Source organism: Hesperophylax consimilis, chromosome 27, assembly GCF_061612785.1.
Source record: "Hesperophylax consimilis isolate HC1 chromosome 27, BYU_Hcon_1.0, whole genome shotgun sequence".
NCBI lineage: Eukaryota > Metazoa > Arthropoda > Insecta > Trichoptera > Limnephilidae > Hesperophylax > Hesperophylax consimilis.
Genome location: NC_142862.1, coordinates 7,866,677 through 7,887,027, shown reverse-complemented (window position 1 = coordinate 7,887,027; position 20,351 = coordinate 7,866,677). Strand labels below are relative to the sequence as shown.

Sequence of the window (20,351 nt, the reverse complement as noted above, 5' to 3'; positions counted from 1 at the left end):
AAGCAGAAGAAAGGCTTAGATTTTAGTACTGTAAATAGACATACATTATGCAATTTAAAACATTAAAATTTGAAAACGGTAACGTGGATAAAGTTTTTAAAGCCGCTTACCGATGGTATTTTTTCGTGTAAACTGTAATTACCACTTTATTCGAAACTAAAAACATTTAATTAGACAAAGATATTGTAAAAATTACTGTCACTTTATTTAATTTTGCATAAAAATAATTTTTAAATGCTAAATGTTATTTCATAAATTATTTAAAAAATTAAGGCGGCGCGTATGGTAAACTTTTAAATGCAAATATAAAGCGAGGTTCTCTCTTTCAAACACCGTTTAAGTCATATATCTCACCGTAATGATGAGATAGAATGACTTTTATGAGTCTTTGTCAGGCTGGGAGAAATATCTCCCAAACAAACTTTGCAGGTGTTTGAAGTCTAGGAGAAATATCTCCCAAAAAAAGTCTGGGGATAGTTATATAAGAGTACACTTTCCCCGGTAAAGTTAATCTGTCAGCTTTTCCAAACTTTCGGAATTGCTTTTGCAAGAACACAGCACACAGCACAAAGACATTTCGATATAGGCATACATCAAATTCTGACAATGGATGGCAAATTTAAGTAGTGGGATAGTATTTGGATGTACAAGCCTCCATTAACTACTCAGAACATTAGAACGTCAAAAGACGTAAATATGATAATAGCGGTCAAGACATTAGAATGTCTTTTCACGTAAACGCGCGAGATTTTACAAAAATCGATTTATTTCCATCACTAGTATACGGATTGCCATGATTTAAAAAACAGAGTATCGATAATGAATAACGCTACGCGTCTGTATTCAAGAATATCTATGGAACGTAGAGTTGCATTATCTAAGCCGATTGAATCTGTCATCTTGTTCGTTCATAATTTATTGCGTTTCTAAATAATTTATTAAAAATATTTTAGTTTGAACGGTTAATATTTTGAGGTGACTAATAGTTTTTAATTATATTTCTTCAATATATAAAGTGTTATTTCTTTATGATACTCAGAAAAAAGTACATTTTTCAAAGCTTTGAAATAATTGTAAGCGATTTTTACATATTTTTGACGTTTTCATAAAATGTATATTTAGAAACGCAAATATTTACGTATTACAACACAATGCGATTATGGATTTCATAATCTTTCCAAAACATTTTTTAGAATGAGGCTTCGTTTCCCAAAACGTGAGTTATGAAGCTTTTAGCAAAACTCGTAAATAACACAAAAATTATCACGTTTTGACAGTTCTCAAAGGAACACATAGTAGATAAAAGTCTTTGTCTGAGAGGTTAAAGTTTATAATACATCTATTGAAACGGATTAAATAAAAGCTGGTTCCACAAGCATGTTTATCAAATTTATCGCTGGTGTACCAGAGCATGCTGCTATTCCCAGTTTGCTACCCGTTAAACAGTTTGATGATACCTTGACGAGGTTGGTAGTGGCGTAGCTGGCCCGATGGCGCCCCTGAGCCCCGCGCCTATCGGCCGCCTGTAGCTCGAGAAAGAGCGGCTCGAGACGCGTGCTGCCACGGTAGATCCATTCCTCACGTGTCACCGGCGCCCCGCTGCTCTCAGAGAACTTTATCAGCGCCAGGGATGAGTCCACAGCAAGCACGTGCGAGAACCAAAACTTTCCTGGAAGAAGCAAAGGTAATAATATACTGGCAGAATATATACTTAAGAAATCATAATAACGATAAAAGAACAAGGAAAATAAATTTACAAGAACTGGCACTTTTTACCCTTTTTTATAAATATTTACACTCTCCACACAGGAGACCCTAAGGGGAATTAGGGCCTGTAATCTTTGGAGATGCTGTGTGGAGGGTGTTTTTTAGGGAGAGGAAGGAGTGAACCTGGGTCTTGATAAGACTAAGGTTGTGGGAATGCGAAAACCCCGAGGCCAATTAGTCATTCCACAACACAACCCAAAGAACAAGCCGTAGAAGCGACCCATTCTCATATATACAAATCACGTACAAATGTTGGGCACGCGTTCGGCGTGTTTCCAGACAATGCACCGGTGCTGAAGGGATCAATGGCGCCGGTTCCTCGGAGCGTCTTCCATCGAAATACCGGTAGAATACAGACAGGATTCCCACCTGACGTCTGTGTACAGATGATCTGAAAATATGGACAGATTTTTCAAGAGACGAAATAAAGAAAACTTGTTAACATAACTCACCGCTGTATTCTGTCCTAATGGAGTGGCCTGCCTCCACTCGCACCATGGGCTGGTTGGGATAACCCTGCAGATATTTGCGTACGAAATCACGTGAGTCGGGATGCACGTCTTCCCACACGCGGGTCGAACGCTCGCACACAAACAGCACGTTGCAGTGAGACACGTAACGAGCGTAGCCATCATCAGAGAACACCAGATACCTGGAAGAGGGGGTTTAGAGGTTAGAAGTACTTAAGTAAGTAACAGTAAGTAATGGTAAGAACGGTAAGTTGAGGACCCACATACTAAACTGCCAGGGTTCTTTGCCTCGGCAGACATGGACCTTGCTAAACCGCATCCGGTGAAGTCACAGTCACTGTGCGTGTATGATGCTTATATGTTGCATGAATTTTGTGAATTTTGACATATTCAAACAACAGAACACAGTTGTAGAAGAATGTCCCCTTCATCAGTTTTTCAGATGAACATCTATGCTGAACCAGGTGACTCCCGATGCCGTCGACTAGCAGAATAACTTTAGAATTACACTTCAACCTCTACCAAAAGAAGAACAAGTAATGGTAACTAATTGTAAGCAATGGTAATTAACATTAAGTAATGGTAAGGTTAACCCCTCAGGTTAATTTGTTCGCTTTTGCGAACAGCTCATTTAGGTCTCATAGAAATCGTTGTGTCTCCTTTACTGTCATGGTGAGAAATATGGTAAATGGTGTTAAAAAGAGAAAACACCACGCTTTATATTCAAATCTAAAAGTTAACAGAAGAATTAAAATGTACACTCTCTACACAACTATTCCGCCTACCGAGATACTGCAGTGCCACGGAAATGTTCCTGGAGGGAAGAGTACACTCTTTCAGAGCGCTTCTCCGCCATCACATGGGAAGCTTATGGCGCAGACTACGCCAATCAAGTAACAAAATCATCACTGCCATGGTTGCCTGGATGGAGTCCCCTCTGATGGCCCTCTGGAGACGGGAGATGTGCAAATATCCTCGTTTATATTTTATCTTTTTTCACTAAACTTCTGCTTTTTTGTGCCTATCGGAATCACCCATGTATTGTCTTTTCTTAAGCTAATTATGTATATTATTTCAAATATGGAATGTATTGCATTGCACTACCCTTGCATACATTCTACCGATGAAATTTATGAAGTAACGGTAGGTAATAGTAATTAATGGTAAGTAACAGAAAGTAACAGTGAGTAATACTTGCCTGTATCTGTTGGCCCTCAGAGGAACCTCGGCCACGACTCCCGAGTAGTAGGCACTGGTTTGGACACCCCCGACTTGTTGTTTGGTGTTTTTGAATAGAGCTATCACTCGAGTGCCTGTAGAAAACAAAACATTTGTATTTTAACTAAAGTACACCTCTCTTACATGGCTTTTCAAGCAACCAGAAAAAAAAATTCATCTGAGGTGTAGGAGTAACACCACTTACCGATGGGATACCGAACTGGTGCCGGGTCGGGGTAGGCCAACTGGCGGCCCGTCACCTGTTTATTGGGACGGCCAGCTTCTGTCATGGTGATGAAACGAACCCTCACCAGGGAGAACAAGGAAAAAGTTCCATTGGCCAGCTGGAAAAATTATAACAAACAAATAAAATCATTGTTATTCACTCCTGATGCACAAAAATGTGTAAATACCATAAAATAAATAAAATCATTGAATCAAATTTTGTAATAAACCTAACCCAACCTAAGATGAAACAACTACATTGGTAGGCTTTGAACTCAAAGTATTATATGTACCCTGTAGAAAAATACTGTATAAAATGGATCCTATAGAATTAAAATAAACCCAAGAGTCCCAACTGCTCTTAAATGTCCAGAGCCAGTGAGAATAATGCATCCCCAATTGGGGTATGTTTTGGGGGTGAAGGGAGTGGGGAAGGGAAGGAGATGGGGAGGAGGAAGGTTGGGAAATACCTGTCTCTTCAGATTACACAAACCTCAAAATGCAATAACCGGGAGGTGATTCTACAAGACAATATATGTAAGTAAAAAAGATTTTTCGAAATTCCAACATTTTCAGGTAAAAAAAAAGTTGATGTTTTGTACGAAAAAAAAAAAAAACTTAAGGATAAATATTTTGAAAAGTTTAGTATCTTTTTTAACCATAATTGGATAATTTATATAGAGCCTTGTTTTGTGAAAAATCACGTCATGGATGCAAAACATTAATTATTTGAAGGGTTCATGGTATTTATTACCATTTAACTTTGAGATATCAACCGGAAATGTTACAGATTCACTTTAAAAAAAACATTTTTTTATAATTTTAAATAATTATTGAAAGCTTACATTTCTTCAAAATTAATTCTCCGGTACATTCAATACACGCGAAAGTTCCCACCATTCCTCGTTGGTTACGTCCAGACGACGCCCACACAACATACTGAGCCGCAATAAGTAAATTAATGCAGTTCCATGATAACTCAGGACAATGACAAATCAACACACCATTGAAAAGCGATAGGAAGTCATTAAAAACTAGCCAATAAACTTAACGTAACCCATTTAACAGATTCACTGCCAGTCTTGGCCAGTGATGTCTAGGAAAACTCTCTGTCACATATTCATTGTGTAACTTTAAAACTAGAGTAGAAAGTCAAAATCCACGTTCGCACAATTTGTTTTGATTCTTTTGGGCCAGCATAAAAACAACATATCTTGACAGTTGCCGGATTTACACCGAGCATTATATGTTGTATTGAAGCACATGCCAATTAGAGGGAACATCTCTCGAGACATTCGAACTCCGCCAAATGGCAGAGTTGGCAGTGAACCTGTTAACCAAGTTTTTTTTCATCACTTTTCAAAAATGTGTCGAAATGTCACTGTTCCGAGTTGTACGGTTCCCATTTAATGCATACGAGAACATTGATGGGAAGGTCAAACATTGTGTTTGCCATTTTGCTAGTTGGGAGCGGATCAGCGAGTTGTGTGGGCTTCGTGTGGACGTACCCGTTGATGTACAGCTTAACCCGGTTAACTTTGTAGTTGGCTGCATCGCTAGTGTAAAGAATCACCTCCTGAGTTAGTACACTTTACTTTACCCCTGGACACCCTGTATCCACAACAGGCTATCTACTGCCTACAGCGTATCCTAAGATGCTTTGCCAAACTAAGAATTAGAACCTCTTCAGAGTAACTATTGGTCAATGGCAATGTAAAAGACTGGAGAAGCAGAAAAAGTTCATTAAGAAGATAATTAACTGATGCGGTGATCTGATCAAATATCCCAGGCATTTGGAACGTCGGTAGCTCACTCAGTCAGGTCTTCAAGCTGCGCAGGAAAGCGAGGAGTAGAAAAGCTATGTTCGCCTGGTTCAGAGCAATCGTAGTGGGAATCACCACCTTCAGCAATGAGGCAACGACCAAAGAAGATTAAGTAAAGGTATATAGGAAGGTTCTCACCAGGGTTCCTTTGGGTAGGATCTGCAATATTTTGGCGGGACACCAGGCACCGAAGATGGACTGTTTCACGGCGTACACCGTGTCGCCAACTTTCAGGTCGTGGTCCTGCAAAGTACCCAGGGGAGGGAGATCCTGCAAAAAATTTATACAGTGTGTCAAAATAATCACAACAGTACACAAAAATATTCAACTGTTATCGATGTACCGTGTACTAAAAGGCACAAAAATATCCAAGGGGTTAAATCAAAGGCCAAGATGAGTTTTACTCATAGTATTTGAATAAGGCACCTATAATATTTCTAGTGGATCAAAATTTCAAACCAATAACACAACATGATTTTGTATTATTTCATACAAGCCTGTTTGTATATGTCCATAAATGCTAGAAAATACGACTAAAATCGACGAAAGAAAAAATTATTGCAGAAAAAACTTACAGCTTTGTTTTTGAGAGTAGCAGCGTCTTGTAGAGTTGAATCATTGATGACTCCATCAGCAGTTATTATAGGAGATGCCTATAAAAATCAACAAGTCATGATTCAAAATCAGTCTCCAAATGCATTAATTCAATTTTAAAATTCAATGGACATTACAAAAAGAGCAGAACAACTTTTTTTTGTGAATACAGCACAACAGTCCCAACTGCTCTCAATTGTCCAGTGGCAGTGGGATCTCTAATCGGGGTATGTTGTGAGGGGTGTCGGACAGAACTTGATAAAATAATAGGTTAGATTAGTTTTTTCATAATATATTCTTTAGTATTCTGTTTCGTATGGAACCATTGTGTGGCTGAAGGAGCGAGGAGGGGAAGGATATGGGGGAGAGGAAGGTGGGGAAATGGGAAACTGAAAAAAGGAAAACTGAATAAATAAGTACCCTGAGAACTTCATCCCGCTTTGGTTTGGACGTTTCATCGTAGACTATGGCCTTCTTCACAGCTCGGGCAGATCTTCGTTCTGACATCAAATGGGTCTGAAAAATATAGACGTAGATGAAATATTATGGCATGATAAATGAAGACCGCAAAAGAAAAACAAGGAATGTCAGTTATAATTCCAAATTGAAGTAATAATGCAATCTAGTGGCATTACTGTGTATCTTTCACAGTGCAAAATTGTTTTAGCAACAACCATCGCTGTCAAAAACTATGGCAGATTATTTGATTATTTATTTTATTGCAGGCAAGATCATAAGCGTCCGCACGCACCAATTATAGTAAAAAATCATTACTGATAATGGTGGGAAAAAGCATTAACAGACTTTTTAAACACTAAATTGTAATTTTCCCCTGTAGTCAAATAAATTAATGTTATCATTTAAAAGAGTTATTCTTCTTTTACCCTCTCAGGGGGTATTTCACCGTCTTTGAGTAAACTGTTTAATGCCGCTCGTGGAGTAGCTTGTATTATCTGTTTCAGCACTGATAAACAGAAGGTATCCGTCAAACGAATGCCTGTTTTTACAGCCATGTTAATCCTACGATTATAGTTATTTGAGTATTAGTTACTCAACAGCTTACTCAGAGGTGGTGAAATAACCCCATAGATAAATCGGAGCACTCGGTTAATCTGAACGAATATGAGAGCAAACTAGAGTGTCAGGGTGTTGTGATGACTATTTAATGTTATGAACCTTACAAAAATGGCTTCAAAGCTGTCTTATTAGACACTTTCACCAGTGCGTTATCCACTTTTAAAATCTAACCCGCTTTGTTAAGGCGATGCACTACGTTGTGTAATATTTTAAATCGAGCCGTTATCAATAACACCCCTTACGTAGATGGCGATAAGGTTTAAATTCCCGCTTAACACCATCCGCCTGTTGATTTATGCAAGAAAAAAACATGGCCAAAAAGTGCCTTTTATTTTATTTTGTGAATGTTCAGGCATAAATATTTTTTGTTTCTGATCATTTTATAAATAACTTAATTTGCCACATTATACAGTAAAATCATAACCGAAAATGGGTTCGTAAGTAGGAGATTTTGAACTTTAAAGCAGTTTTCAAAGGCCTTATACATTATTTTTTTCTGGGCCTATAAAAAGACTTATCTAAAAAATACTCGATTATTTCAAAAGCCAAGATGTATTCTACTCGCAGTATTTAATTAAGGCATCTGAAACATTTCTAGGCGACCAAATTTTCAAACCAAAAACACATGATTTTGCATTACTACGTAATGCATCGCTTTAAAGCAAAAAATTTACTGTCCGCATGCTGATTCTATTTTCGTATTTATTTGCATCTTGCAAAATGATATTTTTGTAAATTGTACTTTCTTACCAGATAATGTGTTTATATATTGATACCATAAGTAGTTTCCTCAGAATACCTCAGAGAAATGATTTTTTGATTATTCACATGAATACGTTGGAGCTCAAGGGGTTAAGAGAAAAATTGGGGATCATTGTTTTTGTCTTTGTTTTGAATGGGAAATCTTTCTCTAATAAACCATATTGCTGGAATCCTCCAATAAGTTGTCCTGGAAAGCTGAAACTGGCATACAAAGTAATGATACTGACCTCAACTACTGTGTTTCCATGATCAGATATCAGGATCTCTTTCCTGCACTCGGTTGGTGGTCTGAATGATTCATAAAGATACTTCCTCATGCGGTCTAAGTCCACTTGCTCCAAATCTATCATCTTGCCAAGTTCAATGGACTGGGCTGTTGATAGAAAATAAAATATTATTATGAGAAAAATTTTTTTTAAATAATATCAGTATAACAAAAATTTTATCCCACTGATAAAATTTATAACATTCTATTGTGGATTCCGTTAGATTCATTTAAATTTTTTTTATAAACCTAACAAAATATTTTTATTTATTTTTATTTCATAAATAGTTACACGATGAAGCAGTACATTTTCTTTTCACCATCACACTAGGATAATGCCCGTGTTGTGGCAGTCATATTATATATTGTATATACAGGGTGTATCAGGACCATGGAGGAGACCAAGGGAGAGGAGACGGCACTACGGCAACTGGGCACAACATATCAAACAAACTCTATTAGGCGCAATTGGGCATGGCTACTAGGCCAGTATGATTTCACCGCTCGGCGCGAGCAGACTGTTCGTTCATAAGCTATAAAGTGCGTTTGTTACCCTTAAATGATGAAATGCAGTGTGAAATTTTGTAAAAACTGTACACGAAGAAAGTTAAAAACTAGGGATGGCATTACTTTTCACGTGAATGTATTTTTATTGTTGTTTTATGTAATAAATCGCTTGTGTTTGCGACGTGCTATGTCATAGCAGACTCCTATGGAGAAAATGATTTAGCAATGTTATGCTATAATGGGCTTTGTAGAAAGTTACATTAGAGCTCACAATCTCATTGCATTGGCTTGTCAGATGGTACATTGTTATTCCAAATTCATTGTGATTCTTTTAATTCCACTTGATGTCTCTCGTCATAATTACACAAATAAATATGAAAACACATTTTTACCATCTAATGTACGCTGCTTAGCTTGTAAAAAATACTATATTGTTTATTTCGTTTGTTACACTTCACAACCAATTTTATTCAAAGTAAAAAAATTTATTAGGGCGATCTATTGCTAATATGACTAACACTTGACAAGTGTACCACGATGAATGGGCGTGTCAAATTTAAAATTTCCCCCCTGCATCCCAGTCTCCCGTCCTCGAAGTTAGCGACAAAACTCTCGTAAGAAATATTCGTATGACCACCTCCGCTACCTTCTTTCCGTTGTGATCAGGATGTAACCAATAGATATTAACCAGAGAAACCTTTTTAGTTCACATGTAAGTCATTTTTATGTATTCATAAAAAAAAATTGACCGGAGTTCTAATAGAGAATTGAACAAGCTTCATTTTCCCGCTGTAAAGACGTCAGTAAGAGAAATTTAAATATGGTCCGGTTATGTATTACTCGGGAATCTTTAAAAAAAAAGTTTATCAAAAATAATGATAGTTACCACTCAACGCCTCCATTTCCATAATCATAGTATTTTCACACATGGCAAGCTGCTCGGGCATTTTGTAATTGGTCCAAGTGTCGTTGAATCCATCGTCCAAATTCTTTGTCAGGAAATCTACTTCTTTGGGGTCCAGGACAGGCCCCAAGTTGATCTTGGACTTGTATTTAGACTTGGTGCTGGACTTCTTGGTGGAGAGTTTGGACGAGGTCACATCCGAGTCACTGTCGGAGTCGCTGATCTCCACCATGTCTCCATTGTTTGGCATATCCACGTCGAAAAGGCAGAGACCCTTCTTTAGACGGTTTGACAATACCTGAAATGGTTATTATCAAGAATTAATAAACCGATTAAAGTAATAGTAAAGAACACAATATACAAGATGATTTTATTTACCACTTAATGCTTTTGAACGATTCACGCTCGCGCGCTAAATGCGTTCCAATTTCTGCTAGCCCGAGTGACGCTCGCCGGTTTCGACTCGCAGCGTTCTATTTTTAGCTAACACAGTAAGGCTCGTCAAAAGTTAGCAATGTATTTTACACAGTTTGAATTTGAATTTGCCTGCTCAGAGATTGGTCGTGTTTTTGGGCTGCTTATTTCGTTTTTACTATATTGTTTACACATTTTCGTGTATGTATGAATGAATCGTTTTATTTAACCTGAATTTTTTTTAAACATTTTTTATAAAAAAACCCTAGCATTAAGTGGTTAAGATAGGTATACTGGACACTCACACCAGTAACATTGACTGTAAATTTTCAGCTTCTTCTTGAGGGTGCCTTGGGTAAGGTTTAGCAAATGAAACGTAAACATAAATTTCCTTCATTATATCAAACATAACATTTTAAGTAGTTATGTATAAATTTAGAGTCTATCAAGAAAGCCTATAAATTTTATTAGCAATTTTGGAACCAATTACATTCAAATGTGAGATTATGCTCGACTCGAATCAACTTGACAAGGAAAAAAATACCTTTTTTATAAATGTTTTTATTTTTTGCTAAAAGTGCACATTGTCAGAGGCGATGTGATATTTCGCAATAATGCTGCTATATAAATTATCCAGATATTATTACCTCCATCAGAGAAACCCCCTTATTCAGACAATCCTCGCACGCTGCAGGGGCGGTCTTTAGGTCGCGGGCACGGAAGAGTGCGGGCAGGAACAGCGGACAGTCGGTGCCCCGCTGGCTGCACGCGGGGTTCACGCATTTCTTCCCCGGCAGAGATTTTTTCACCGTTTTCACTGCAACTTCAGTAGTTGTTGGTTCAACAGGTTCAACAGGTTCACCAAGTCCAGCAGGTTCAGCAAGTTCAACAATTTCACCAGGTTCAGCAGGTTCTGCAGGTTTATCCACTTTTTCAACCACTGAAAAATATAATGAGTAAGCTTGAAAAGAGTCGCTTAGATGGTTTGGGCAGTTCCATGAAAAAATACAACACAATTGAAAATTGATGAACACTATTGATGTGCGAACGAGAACGGTAGAAGTTGGGGACAGCCAAGGAATACATGACATATGCTTGAGTAGAGCAATGTCCAAAGTCAGAATAACAGAAGGGTATGTATGAGATGATATATGAATGTGAGTAAAGCAACGAATGTTTTCTATGACCAAATTGTTTGTTTGTCCATGCCTAAATAGTTAACATAATTTAAATGAAACGCCTTGACGGTTAGTTTAGTTAGAAACAAAAATATAATTTGGAGAAGGTAAATGCACAATGATGTCATTGACACTGATATCTTAAATATGACAAGAAGGAGCCTTTGGAAATGTGAATTTTCACGAGGATTTTTAATTAATATCCTTGACGGAATATGACTACAGAGGAGTGCTAATTCGTATTCAGCATAAAAAGGAACCCCTCCTCATACAACAAAAAAAAACTCTTGGTTATGTATATCAATAGAGATGAAAAATACTTTATGTTTGCATCAACTCTGGGGATGCTGAGTGAAGGGTATTTTTAAGATGAAGGAGTTACCTAGTTAGTCCTCCTACTGTACCTACTCAATCACAGTAGATGTGCCACAATGTTACAAAAAATAAAAATAAATTTGCACAAATCTGTTCAAAATTATTTACCTTCTAATGGTTCTGTAGTTTCTTCAGGTAAAGTCTCTTCATCATCAGAGTCCAGACTGAATACTTCAGAAATAGTTTGCACCTGAAAGAGTAAACAAAATATCAAGCCTTCAGGCTAATTTGTTTGCTTTTGGAAACAACTTATATGGTCTCACAGAAATCGTTGTATCTCTCTTCCTGTTGTGGTGACAAATATGATCTAAACGGTGTTAGAAAGAGAAAACACAACGCTTTATATTCAAATCTAAAAATTAACCACAGAAGAATTAAAATGTGCAGCTTAAAATAACTTATGAGACATTTCTGGGCTACTCGTATGTTGCAATTCGAATAACTTTTGCACTTTCTGATTGTATTGTTTTATTCACTTTACAATCCTGATTATAGTTATACCGACAAAAACTGAGTGTTAATCTGAAGGAACTCCTTTTAGGTGATCTCTAACCCCTTTGGAGTTTTAGAACGGAAGAGATTGATTTATTGAAATGACTTGAAATGACTGCTTCAAACTGTACCTACTTTGCATTCCTGTCTGTAATACAGTAATTTACTTAGCACCTGCAGAAGAAATATGTATTTTTGGTAAACTACTATTTATTGTTATTTTAAACTAATGTTTATAAGACAAGGTTTTTATGCATAGCACAAAGGATAACAAATTATTATAAGCAATAATTAGTTGCCTGAAATGTCAATACAAATTGTAAATATCTCCCGAGTAAAAATAAATGCCGCCGACAGGAATTGAACCCGCACCTTCTGATGTCCGGTGAGTTGCTCTGGACCACTGAGCTACGTAGGCTTATTTGCAACACTCCAAATAATTCAATATGTAGTAGTACTTAATCAACAATTACCGCTTATTATTTTTTTTTTTTTCATTGTAAACAACAAACTTTATTTTTATAGGAAAGGCTTTGTTAGTGCTAAATTTCCCACTAGATGGCGTCTAGGCATATTATATCTACATTTAAATATTAGCCAAGACAGAGCACAGTACCAAAAATGCAAAATATTATTATCAATTTTAATACGGTAAAATCAAAAATTTTTTTTGGTCAGATAAATTGTTCATACTTTTATGAATATTTTAAATGTTTAACCATTTCATAATTCAGACAAAGTTATAAAAAGTAGAAGTGAGCGCAGCAGAGTCGGCCCGAAACTCAGGTAGCGATCGGATGAATATCTTTAGCCAACATGAGAGCCCGACAGGAGACAAAAGAGGCCAGGAAATTGAAAATAGCTGCTCAAAAGGAGTCGGAGGACATCGCGGTAACAATTCAAGACCTCATGTGTCCAGGAATCACAGACGGTAATTTAACAAAATATTTGGTTTTACAATGCTGACGCTGTACTGTTTTTCTATAGAGTTTTATTCAAAACTACTTTTTTCAAACTGGTGTCTAAGATATCTCAAGAACTACTAAACCGATTTTGTTAAAATTTAAAACACATTCTTTATAATTTTATCTAGGATATTTGCGTAGCTTTTTTTTGGATTGGATGCCACGTTCATAAGTAATAATTTTTTTAAATTCAAAATTTCGATAAAAATAAAAAAGTTTTTTTTTAAACCCAACGCAACATCAACAATTCATCAAATTCAAAAGTTATTTTTCGAGGTCTGTGAAAGTTCTATTTAAGTCCTGTTATTACATATATCAGTTCTGTGAAGCCCATAATCATATAATAACAGAATTTGAATAGGACTTTTACAGAACTAGAAAATTAAAGTTGAAATTTGATGAATTGTTATTCATCAAATTCTGTGAAACAACTCGTCCTTAGGTAATTCTAAATAATAAATAAATAAAAAATTCAGACGATGCTTGACAGAGAAAATAAGCACACCATCAACAAGGATTTTCTAAAGAGGGTCCATACTTGATGGCTCATATCTCCATTTTTAATTTTTTTATTCATTATTATTTCAAATTATTCATAAAACTACTATGTATGTGTCAAAATTTATTTTTATACCTATTTTTCGTAGCGCCAAGGTGGGGTAACCCCTGAAGGGTGCTTTAAAAATGTTTTGAATTTTTTTTTAAGATTTCAAAATTGCTTTCTAACCTCAAACCGAAGGTCATTAAATGAATGTGGATCCATTACATTGATAGCTCTGTTCCCAAACTTCGTCGAATTCGTACAAGACGACACAACCAGTGTGTTTGATGCATCAGACCTGGCCTGGTGAGTTGCCTCTGAGTAATATTGTTTAGCTCAAATATAAAATTGTTTATCTCAAATGAAATATTGTTTATCTCAAATGAAATATTGTCTAGCTCAAATGAAATATTGTTGCTCACCGGTTTTTCTGCAGCAGACTTTGGGGAAAGTACACCTCCAGGTTCCGTCTTAATAATATCCAGCACCTAGAAAAATACAGAGTCGACACTAAGTAAATAACATCATGCCGTTTCTCTTCAGTAGTAGGCAGAGAGGATGGAACGCCAAACAACTCGATCTTGCCACACACTCTTTGCTTCTTTCACATTCATACTTCATCTCTTACATACTCTTCGGTTATTCTGACTCTTGACATGATCCCACTCTCATTAGGTGGCGCCATGTCTTCTTCGGACGTCCATGATTTCTACCATTCAATTTCGTGACATATATTAATCCTGACACTCCTTTTACATCTCCAACACCTTTAAGCGTCCCTTTCTTAATTGACTGAGCGTAGCGAAGTACTGTTTTATCTCAACCGTTTTGCATTTCTGTAAATTTGTTTGTACATTCTGTTTCCGGTTGAAGATGGTGGTCATTATTATTTGGATCGATTTGTAGCAGTTCACTTTCGCATGGCTAAATTTATGATAAATTTATCCATAACTCTATCTTCAGACCGCCTACCTGTCTATGGGATTTTCGGTCTATGGTTGATCGGAGCAGCAGCGCCACTGACGGTCACCGAGGAAGCCAGTACCAAACGGGCGGTGGTCAAGGAAACGCTTTACAACTGAAAGGATTGGAGCGATTGCTCCAGACAACATTATGGGAGGAAACTTGCGTATGACATATTGTTCCTGTTAGATAGCTGTTGTAATCGCTGGTCATCACGTTATCCTTTATAAATTTTTCAGTTCCAATCTATGAGTTGCATGGCGCCCTATTATGAAACAGGTCAGATTTTAATCGTTGTATTCCTTTGTCACTAATCAACTTATAAAATTGCTACCATTAATTCCAACTGTGTTAGTGATCTGCGTTCGCAGCACACACCTTGAGATATTGTTATCTATCCTAAATTATGAGTCTCATGTTCTGGTTAAATCTAATTGTAAATAATAACTAAAATAATCGATTCTTCGTCTTTGCCAATAAATGATTTCTTGTGACATTCTCAAGTAGTTTCAATATTATCTATCTCACTCCTAACTCACACTATGGTATATGTTGTTCTTAACTTATATTAACTGTTACAATGGCATAAATATCATAAATGATCATTATTATAATGTTACCAACGCGTCTTAATAAGTTTAGCCACCATTATTCTATTACAATGATGCCCTACGTGATTTGATTTGCACATAACTGATTTATTTTATTACAGATTATGTCTCAGAGATAACATTTCAATAGCGTTCAGCCTACTCTGTCATCCTTCCTCAGTCAGTTTAGTCAATCAGTTCATCATCTTCGACATTATTAATATAATTGAGCATGAAACCGTCCCTTGAATCTATTTTTTTTTTGCAATAGTGATAAGAATAAATAAAAAATAAAAGCAGAAAAAAAAATTACTAACCTTTTCCATTGCAGACTCTTCCACCATTTTAGGGATTTCACTTATTAGCTTTTCTTTGATAGTTGCTCCCACCTCAGATTCAGGATCAGGCTGCTTATTGGTTGAATCATCCAAAACTGGGCTTGGTACAGCCTCCGAAGCTTTCGCAAAGGTTTCCGAAGGTACTGCGAAGGCACCTACTAAATTAAATTAAACTTTAATTATTAAGTAAAAGCTCGTTGTAAGGGTTACGTGTGTCTTCGAGAGGTTTATTTTGTCGACGGAGAGAAGCCAGCTGCCACAAAGTTTTAAATATCAAAACACAAGAAGTACACAACAAAGCAATGCGATAATTAGATGATCGCGGGGCGAACAAAATCTTGATTAAGTCGTATTGAACTGCATGTTGAACTCAGTATCGAGAACTGCTTTTGTGTCGCGCTCGTCCGGCTTTGATACAGGAGCGTCCCATACATTGAAAATTCTAGCACAATCCCGGCTGGCTGACTGATATTGCGTAGTACCTTCTCGCACAGTCCGTGCCGAGCAGTGGCCACAGCATATTTTGAGCGGTACTGTGGTGTCGGCAGGTTCCGGGCGCGCTAATTGGGCGTGTTGCATGTAGCTCTATGGTTAGTAGCGTGTCGCTACAAGCTTTATCATCGGCTCATATAATATGTACTACAAGGTGTGAACAAAGGCCAGAGTGGTAAATACTCGAAGTATCACCCTGGTGAAATACCAGCATTCAGAATCCCCCTCCCCCCTAAAATATAAGAAGTTAAATCATTTTTTCTCTTCTGGTGCCCTCTCAGGGGTTGGCTGTCATCAAGGCAATCTTCAGTTGGTACTCCGCAGAACTGCACAACCAACAGTGACATAGATTACGAAGCAACGAAAGCTGATGGAATTACATCAGTGAATTTGCTTGGTAAATAAGAACGATGGTTGATAATAACGGGTCGTTGCTCCAACCTCATGAAACTGATAACAACTACTGTAAAAGGCTCATATTCGTCAAGTTTTTCAGAGGGGTTAAATGCTTCTCACTTGTTACAAATACCCTATAATATTAATAATAAATCCAACTCCAGTGAAATAGTGGCAATATCAACAACTCTAGCCGCTAGAGGCGCTAGTGTAGGATATTGACTTTGACATTCCTTTGAATGGCGGCAAATTGAATTTATTTAGTACTTGGTGGCGATGTTTTGCACTTTCAAATTTTTATTTTGATCAAATATTGATAAAGATATATATATCCCAAAAAGCAGGTTCTGTGTGTGCAGTTTACGGATGTAATAATTACAAACAACAAAAACACTCCAACTCGTTTTCAGGATGCCAAAAAACATTGACAGGTTAATTTGTCAAATATAATACATGTTTTTTGAATCCTAGTCAAATAAAAGTCCTAATCGAAAACAGAGTTAATAGCCGCTTTAAAAATTTTTTATGTATGAGCAAAAAAATTGGTAGAATCGTAATAGGTTACCTTATTTTATATTTTTCAGTTACTCCAATTTATTAATGTAAAATAAAGAATATTTTACATGCAAATAAAAACCATTAAAATTAATGAAGAAAACCAAGGTGCACAACTTACGCCGCTAGGAGGCGCTAGTGTAGTATGTTGCCATCAGAATGTATGAGAAATGTCAGAAGTTGGAGGTATTAGTAATATTATAGGGTATTTGCTTGTTATCAATATCCCAGGTTTGACAACCGCTCGGAACAAAAATAATTTAATCTGGCCAACACTCACTCTCCTTTGTTTGAAGTGCTCAATCCGAAGCTATAGATAAATCGGTGACCGGATAAATCATCAAAATGATAATTCATCACATCTTTAAAAAGTTATATAAAGTCATGGAAAGTGATGAAACAAAAACTTTATTAACTGGGTTAAGTAGGTTAGGTTAGGTTAGGTTTAAATTTTATTTTTTTTAATAGTTTTTAATGACTTTATATCACTTTTTTAAAGGTATGTTGAATAGTCACTGTGTTGAGTTATCATGGAACCGAAATTTGCAAAATAAAATAAAACACTTTTTGGTGATGTTCTTTTCTTGGATAAATCAAAACAGGCAGGTGGTATTAAGCGGGAATTTAAACCTTATCGCCATCTACATAAGGAGTGTTATTGTTGGCAGTCCGATTCCAAATGTTACACTACGTGGTGCATCACCTAAAAACGTATTATTGTAAACAATTAACTTACTTTTAGCATGTGCCACCGGAGGTAAGGCCCCTAGTTCCGTCAGACTAGTCAGGCTGCCCGGACCGGGGTCGCTCAGGCCGGGGTCGGTCAGGCCGGGGTCGGTCAGGCCGGGGTAGGTTGGGTCGGTGAGGCCGGAGTCGGTCAGGCCGATCAGGCCGGTTTGGCTGATTCTCTTCTCTGTTGCATTCTTTGGCCCCAGCAGTAAACATGTGCTGCTTGTCACCTCATCCATCCCATCATCCATTTCTTCTGCCGGCTGCTGAAATTTTCATAAAGTGCTACATAATAATATTGTTTTATATATAATAATTTCAGATGCGACTCGGTTTGTCTGTAACTGTGGTTAATGAGCTCTAGAACTTTGCAGTGTTTGCTTGGAGAATTCAGACAAGCGATAAAGGACGTAAAGCAATATTGTATTAGTGATTCAATCCCGTATTTGTATTAGTTTCTTGACAGAATTGAGTTTTCAAACGGACTAAACTATATATACATATGTATTCATATTCCGTATGTGTATGTACACCCGCAAACAAATAATTCATCTTAATATTTTAAAGCATAAGATGAACAGAGAAGCAAGTATGTATGTATTTTACTATGGCATTTAAACTAATAATAAGTTGGCATTCATAGTTTTTTTACCTCATCAGGAATGCTATCTCCGTCCCCTTCCATTTTCAACTCTGTCTTGAGAATTTCCACATCGGGAACGGTGTCCAGCCCACTTTGGAGACTTTCCACGACAGATTGAAATTCATCTTGTAACTTGGTAATCTCTGAAACAGAAAAATATATATGTTAAAAGATTTTAAAAGCGAGGATGGTCAGCAAAATTCCAAATGAAAAGAATTAGTTTATCGAAAAAATTCTACAAAATTCAAACACAATTATCTCTTATATGATTTTTTCAAACTTTCCAAAAGAACCGGTTCCAAAAATAATCTCAGAAAAGAGATTAATGTTGACCATTTCTAATTTAAACAGATCAAATTAATGACGAAAAAAGGCTCAAATAAGCATTATGTACATGTCACATAAATACGTATTTTCCAATGTTTACTTATAGTGTAAAAAAATTGAGCTCACCCATTACATCTTTCACCGTATCTGACTCTGGAAAAACGGGGCCATCAAGAAAGCTATGAACAGTTACACCTGAAGGTTCCTTCTCTACCAAAATGTCTTCATCAACGCTAATTGGCATAACTTTTGTGTCCAATTTTTTGGTAACTTTTTCAAAACTCTCATCTGCTTTCCTCTTGTTTTTATTTTGCTCCTGGTCGAGTAAAGAGTCCCAAACACTTTGGATATCATCAGATTCTGCTAAAGCTGGTTCTAAGATCTTTTCAACAACGGGAGGAACTTCTGTATCCAATATTTCAAGATAAGACTCAGTTTCAGAATCTTTACTAATTGCATCGACCATTTCAGTGCTAGTTTCTTCAACAATTGGCGCCTTTTCTGGTGTTTTTTCTCTTGTGGCAATTTCTTCTTCTGCAACAATATCCTCACACAAGCCAGCTTCTTCTACTGAACTCAAAGGAGTTTCTATAGGTTTAGATTGTTCCTCCAGACTTTCAAAATTTAAAAGTGCTTTGACAACAGAACCAATTTCTTCAAATTCCTCAACTTCTACTGGAAAGTCTTTTATCACCCCTGCATTGAGTCCAATGGTTTCTATTATATCTGTAACGGCATGGATATCTTCCGATGCCTCCACAGGAGCAATGTCTCCACCGATAGTTGCTTCAAGAGCTGCTTCCACTTCCGCATCTGCCTCTGCCTCCGCATCGGCTTCTTTAGTAGCAGAAACAATTTGATCAATAATAGACTTATCAACTGAGCAGATGGAACTAATAATCAGTACTGGTTGACTGTTTTCATCTTTTTCAAAGTTTGAATCGGTGTCATTCTCATCAGTGAAAGCCATGTCTCCAACATCAATGGAATCTCCAGTTGCTAAGCTGGTTACATTCAAGATAGCCACTGTGGATTCTTCAATATCCATTGAGTCTTCTTCTATTACATCATCGATATCCAATTCATTATCTAGGTGTACATCTTCAAGGAAGTTTTCATCAGGCATATCAATGGCCAGGCGTTTGGCAGCGCGAAAGTGATGACCGTCTTCATCCTGTGCATCAATTTCATCATCGTCTTCCTCATCATCCTCTTGCGGCTCGTATTCATCATCGGTGGTGTTGGAATCCGATTGTTCTGGTGCTTCACTCAATGCATCCGAGCTGGAACCAAAACGCAATTTAGACTGAGAATCTTTAGGACAATTGTTTTTAGAATGTCGAGCCGCATCAGCAGTGAGAGAATCAGCTCTCCGTTTAGTGTCCATCATCAAGGAGATGATAGAGCAGACACTGCAAACTGTCTAACACAGTGACTTAAGGAAGAAGAAGTGCAAAGCTGTGAACATCTTACATCACTACTCAGTAAGTGAAAATATATAAGTACATACATACCTATCTGCATCAGAGTTTTCCTCTCTCTCATCTTCGTCCTCGTCTTCAGGGTCGCTGGAGTGCCTCTCCCTACCCTCAGTCTCTGCCAGCAGTCCAAGAGCGTCTCCCTCGTTCATACCATCTGAAATCATTAGCAAATGTGACATCATTAACCCTTCAGACCTTGGAAGGACATTACTAGCCACCAACATCATATTCCATTATAGCCTCTGAAGGACAGATCTGAC

The 20,351-nt window shown here is 37.1% G+C and overlaps 1 protein-coding gene across 1 annotated transcript in view; it reads right to left on the bottom strand.

The window, feature by feature from the left end:
* egg (SET domain bifurcated histone lysine methyltransferase eggless) overlaps nt 1-20,351 on the bottom strand; it is a 52,681-nt gene that overhangs the window by 22,420 nt on the left and 9,910 nt on the right. Inside the window, exons 4-20 of the mRNA XM_089648281.1 lie at nt 20,125-20,245; nt 18,737-19,893; nt 18,293-18,426; nt 17,648-17,906; nt 15,448-15,623; nt 14,000-14,065; nt 11,688-11,769; nt 10,674-10,966; nt 9,595-9,910; nt 8,164-8,309; nt 6,518-6,613; nt 6,079-6,156; nt 5,642-5,773; nt 3,661-3,799; nt 3,436-3,550; nt 2,220-2,419; nt 1,458-1,669 (exon numbers count right to left, since the gene is read on the bottom strand). Coding sequence (XP_089504407.1) covers nt 1,458-1,669; nt 2,220-2,419; nt 3,436-3,550; nt 3,661-3,799; nt 5,642-5,773; nt 6,079-6,156; nt 6,518-6,613; nt 8,164-8,309; nt 9,595-9,910; nt 10,674-10,966; nt 11,688-11,769; nt 14,000-14,065; nt 15,448-15,623; nt 17,648-17,906; nt 18,293-18,426; nt 18,737-19,893; nt 20,125-20,245 — 3,722 coding nt within the window. The remainder of the gene's footprint in view (nt 1-1,457; nt 1,670-2,219; nt 2,420-3,435; nt 3,551-3,660; nt 3,800-5,641; nt 5,774-6,078; nt 6,157-6,517; nt 6,614-8,163; nt 8,310-9,594; nt 9,911-10,673; nt 10,967-11,687; nt 11,770-13,999; nt 14,066-15,447; nt 15,624-17,647; nt 17,907-18,292; nt 18,427-18,736; nt 19,894-20,124; nt 20,246-20,351) is intronic.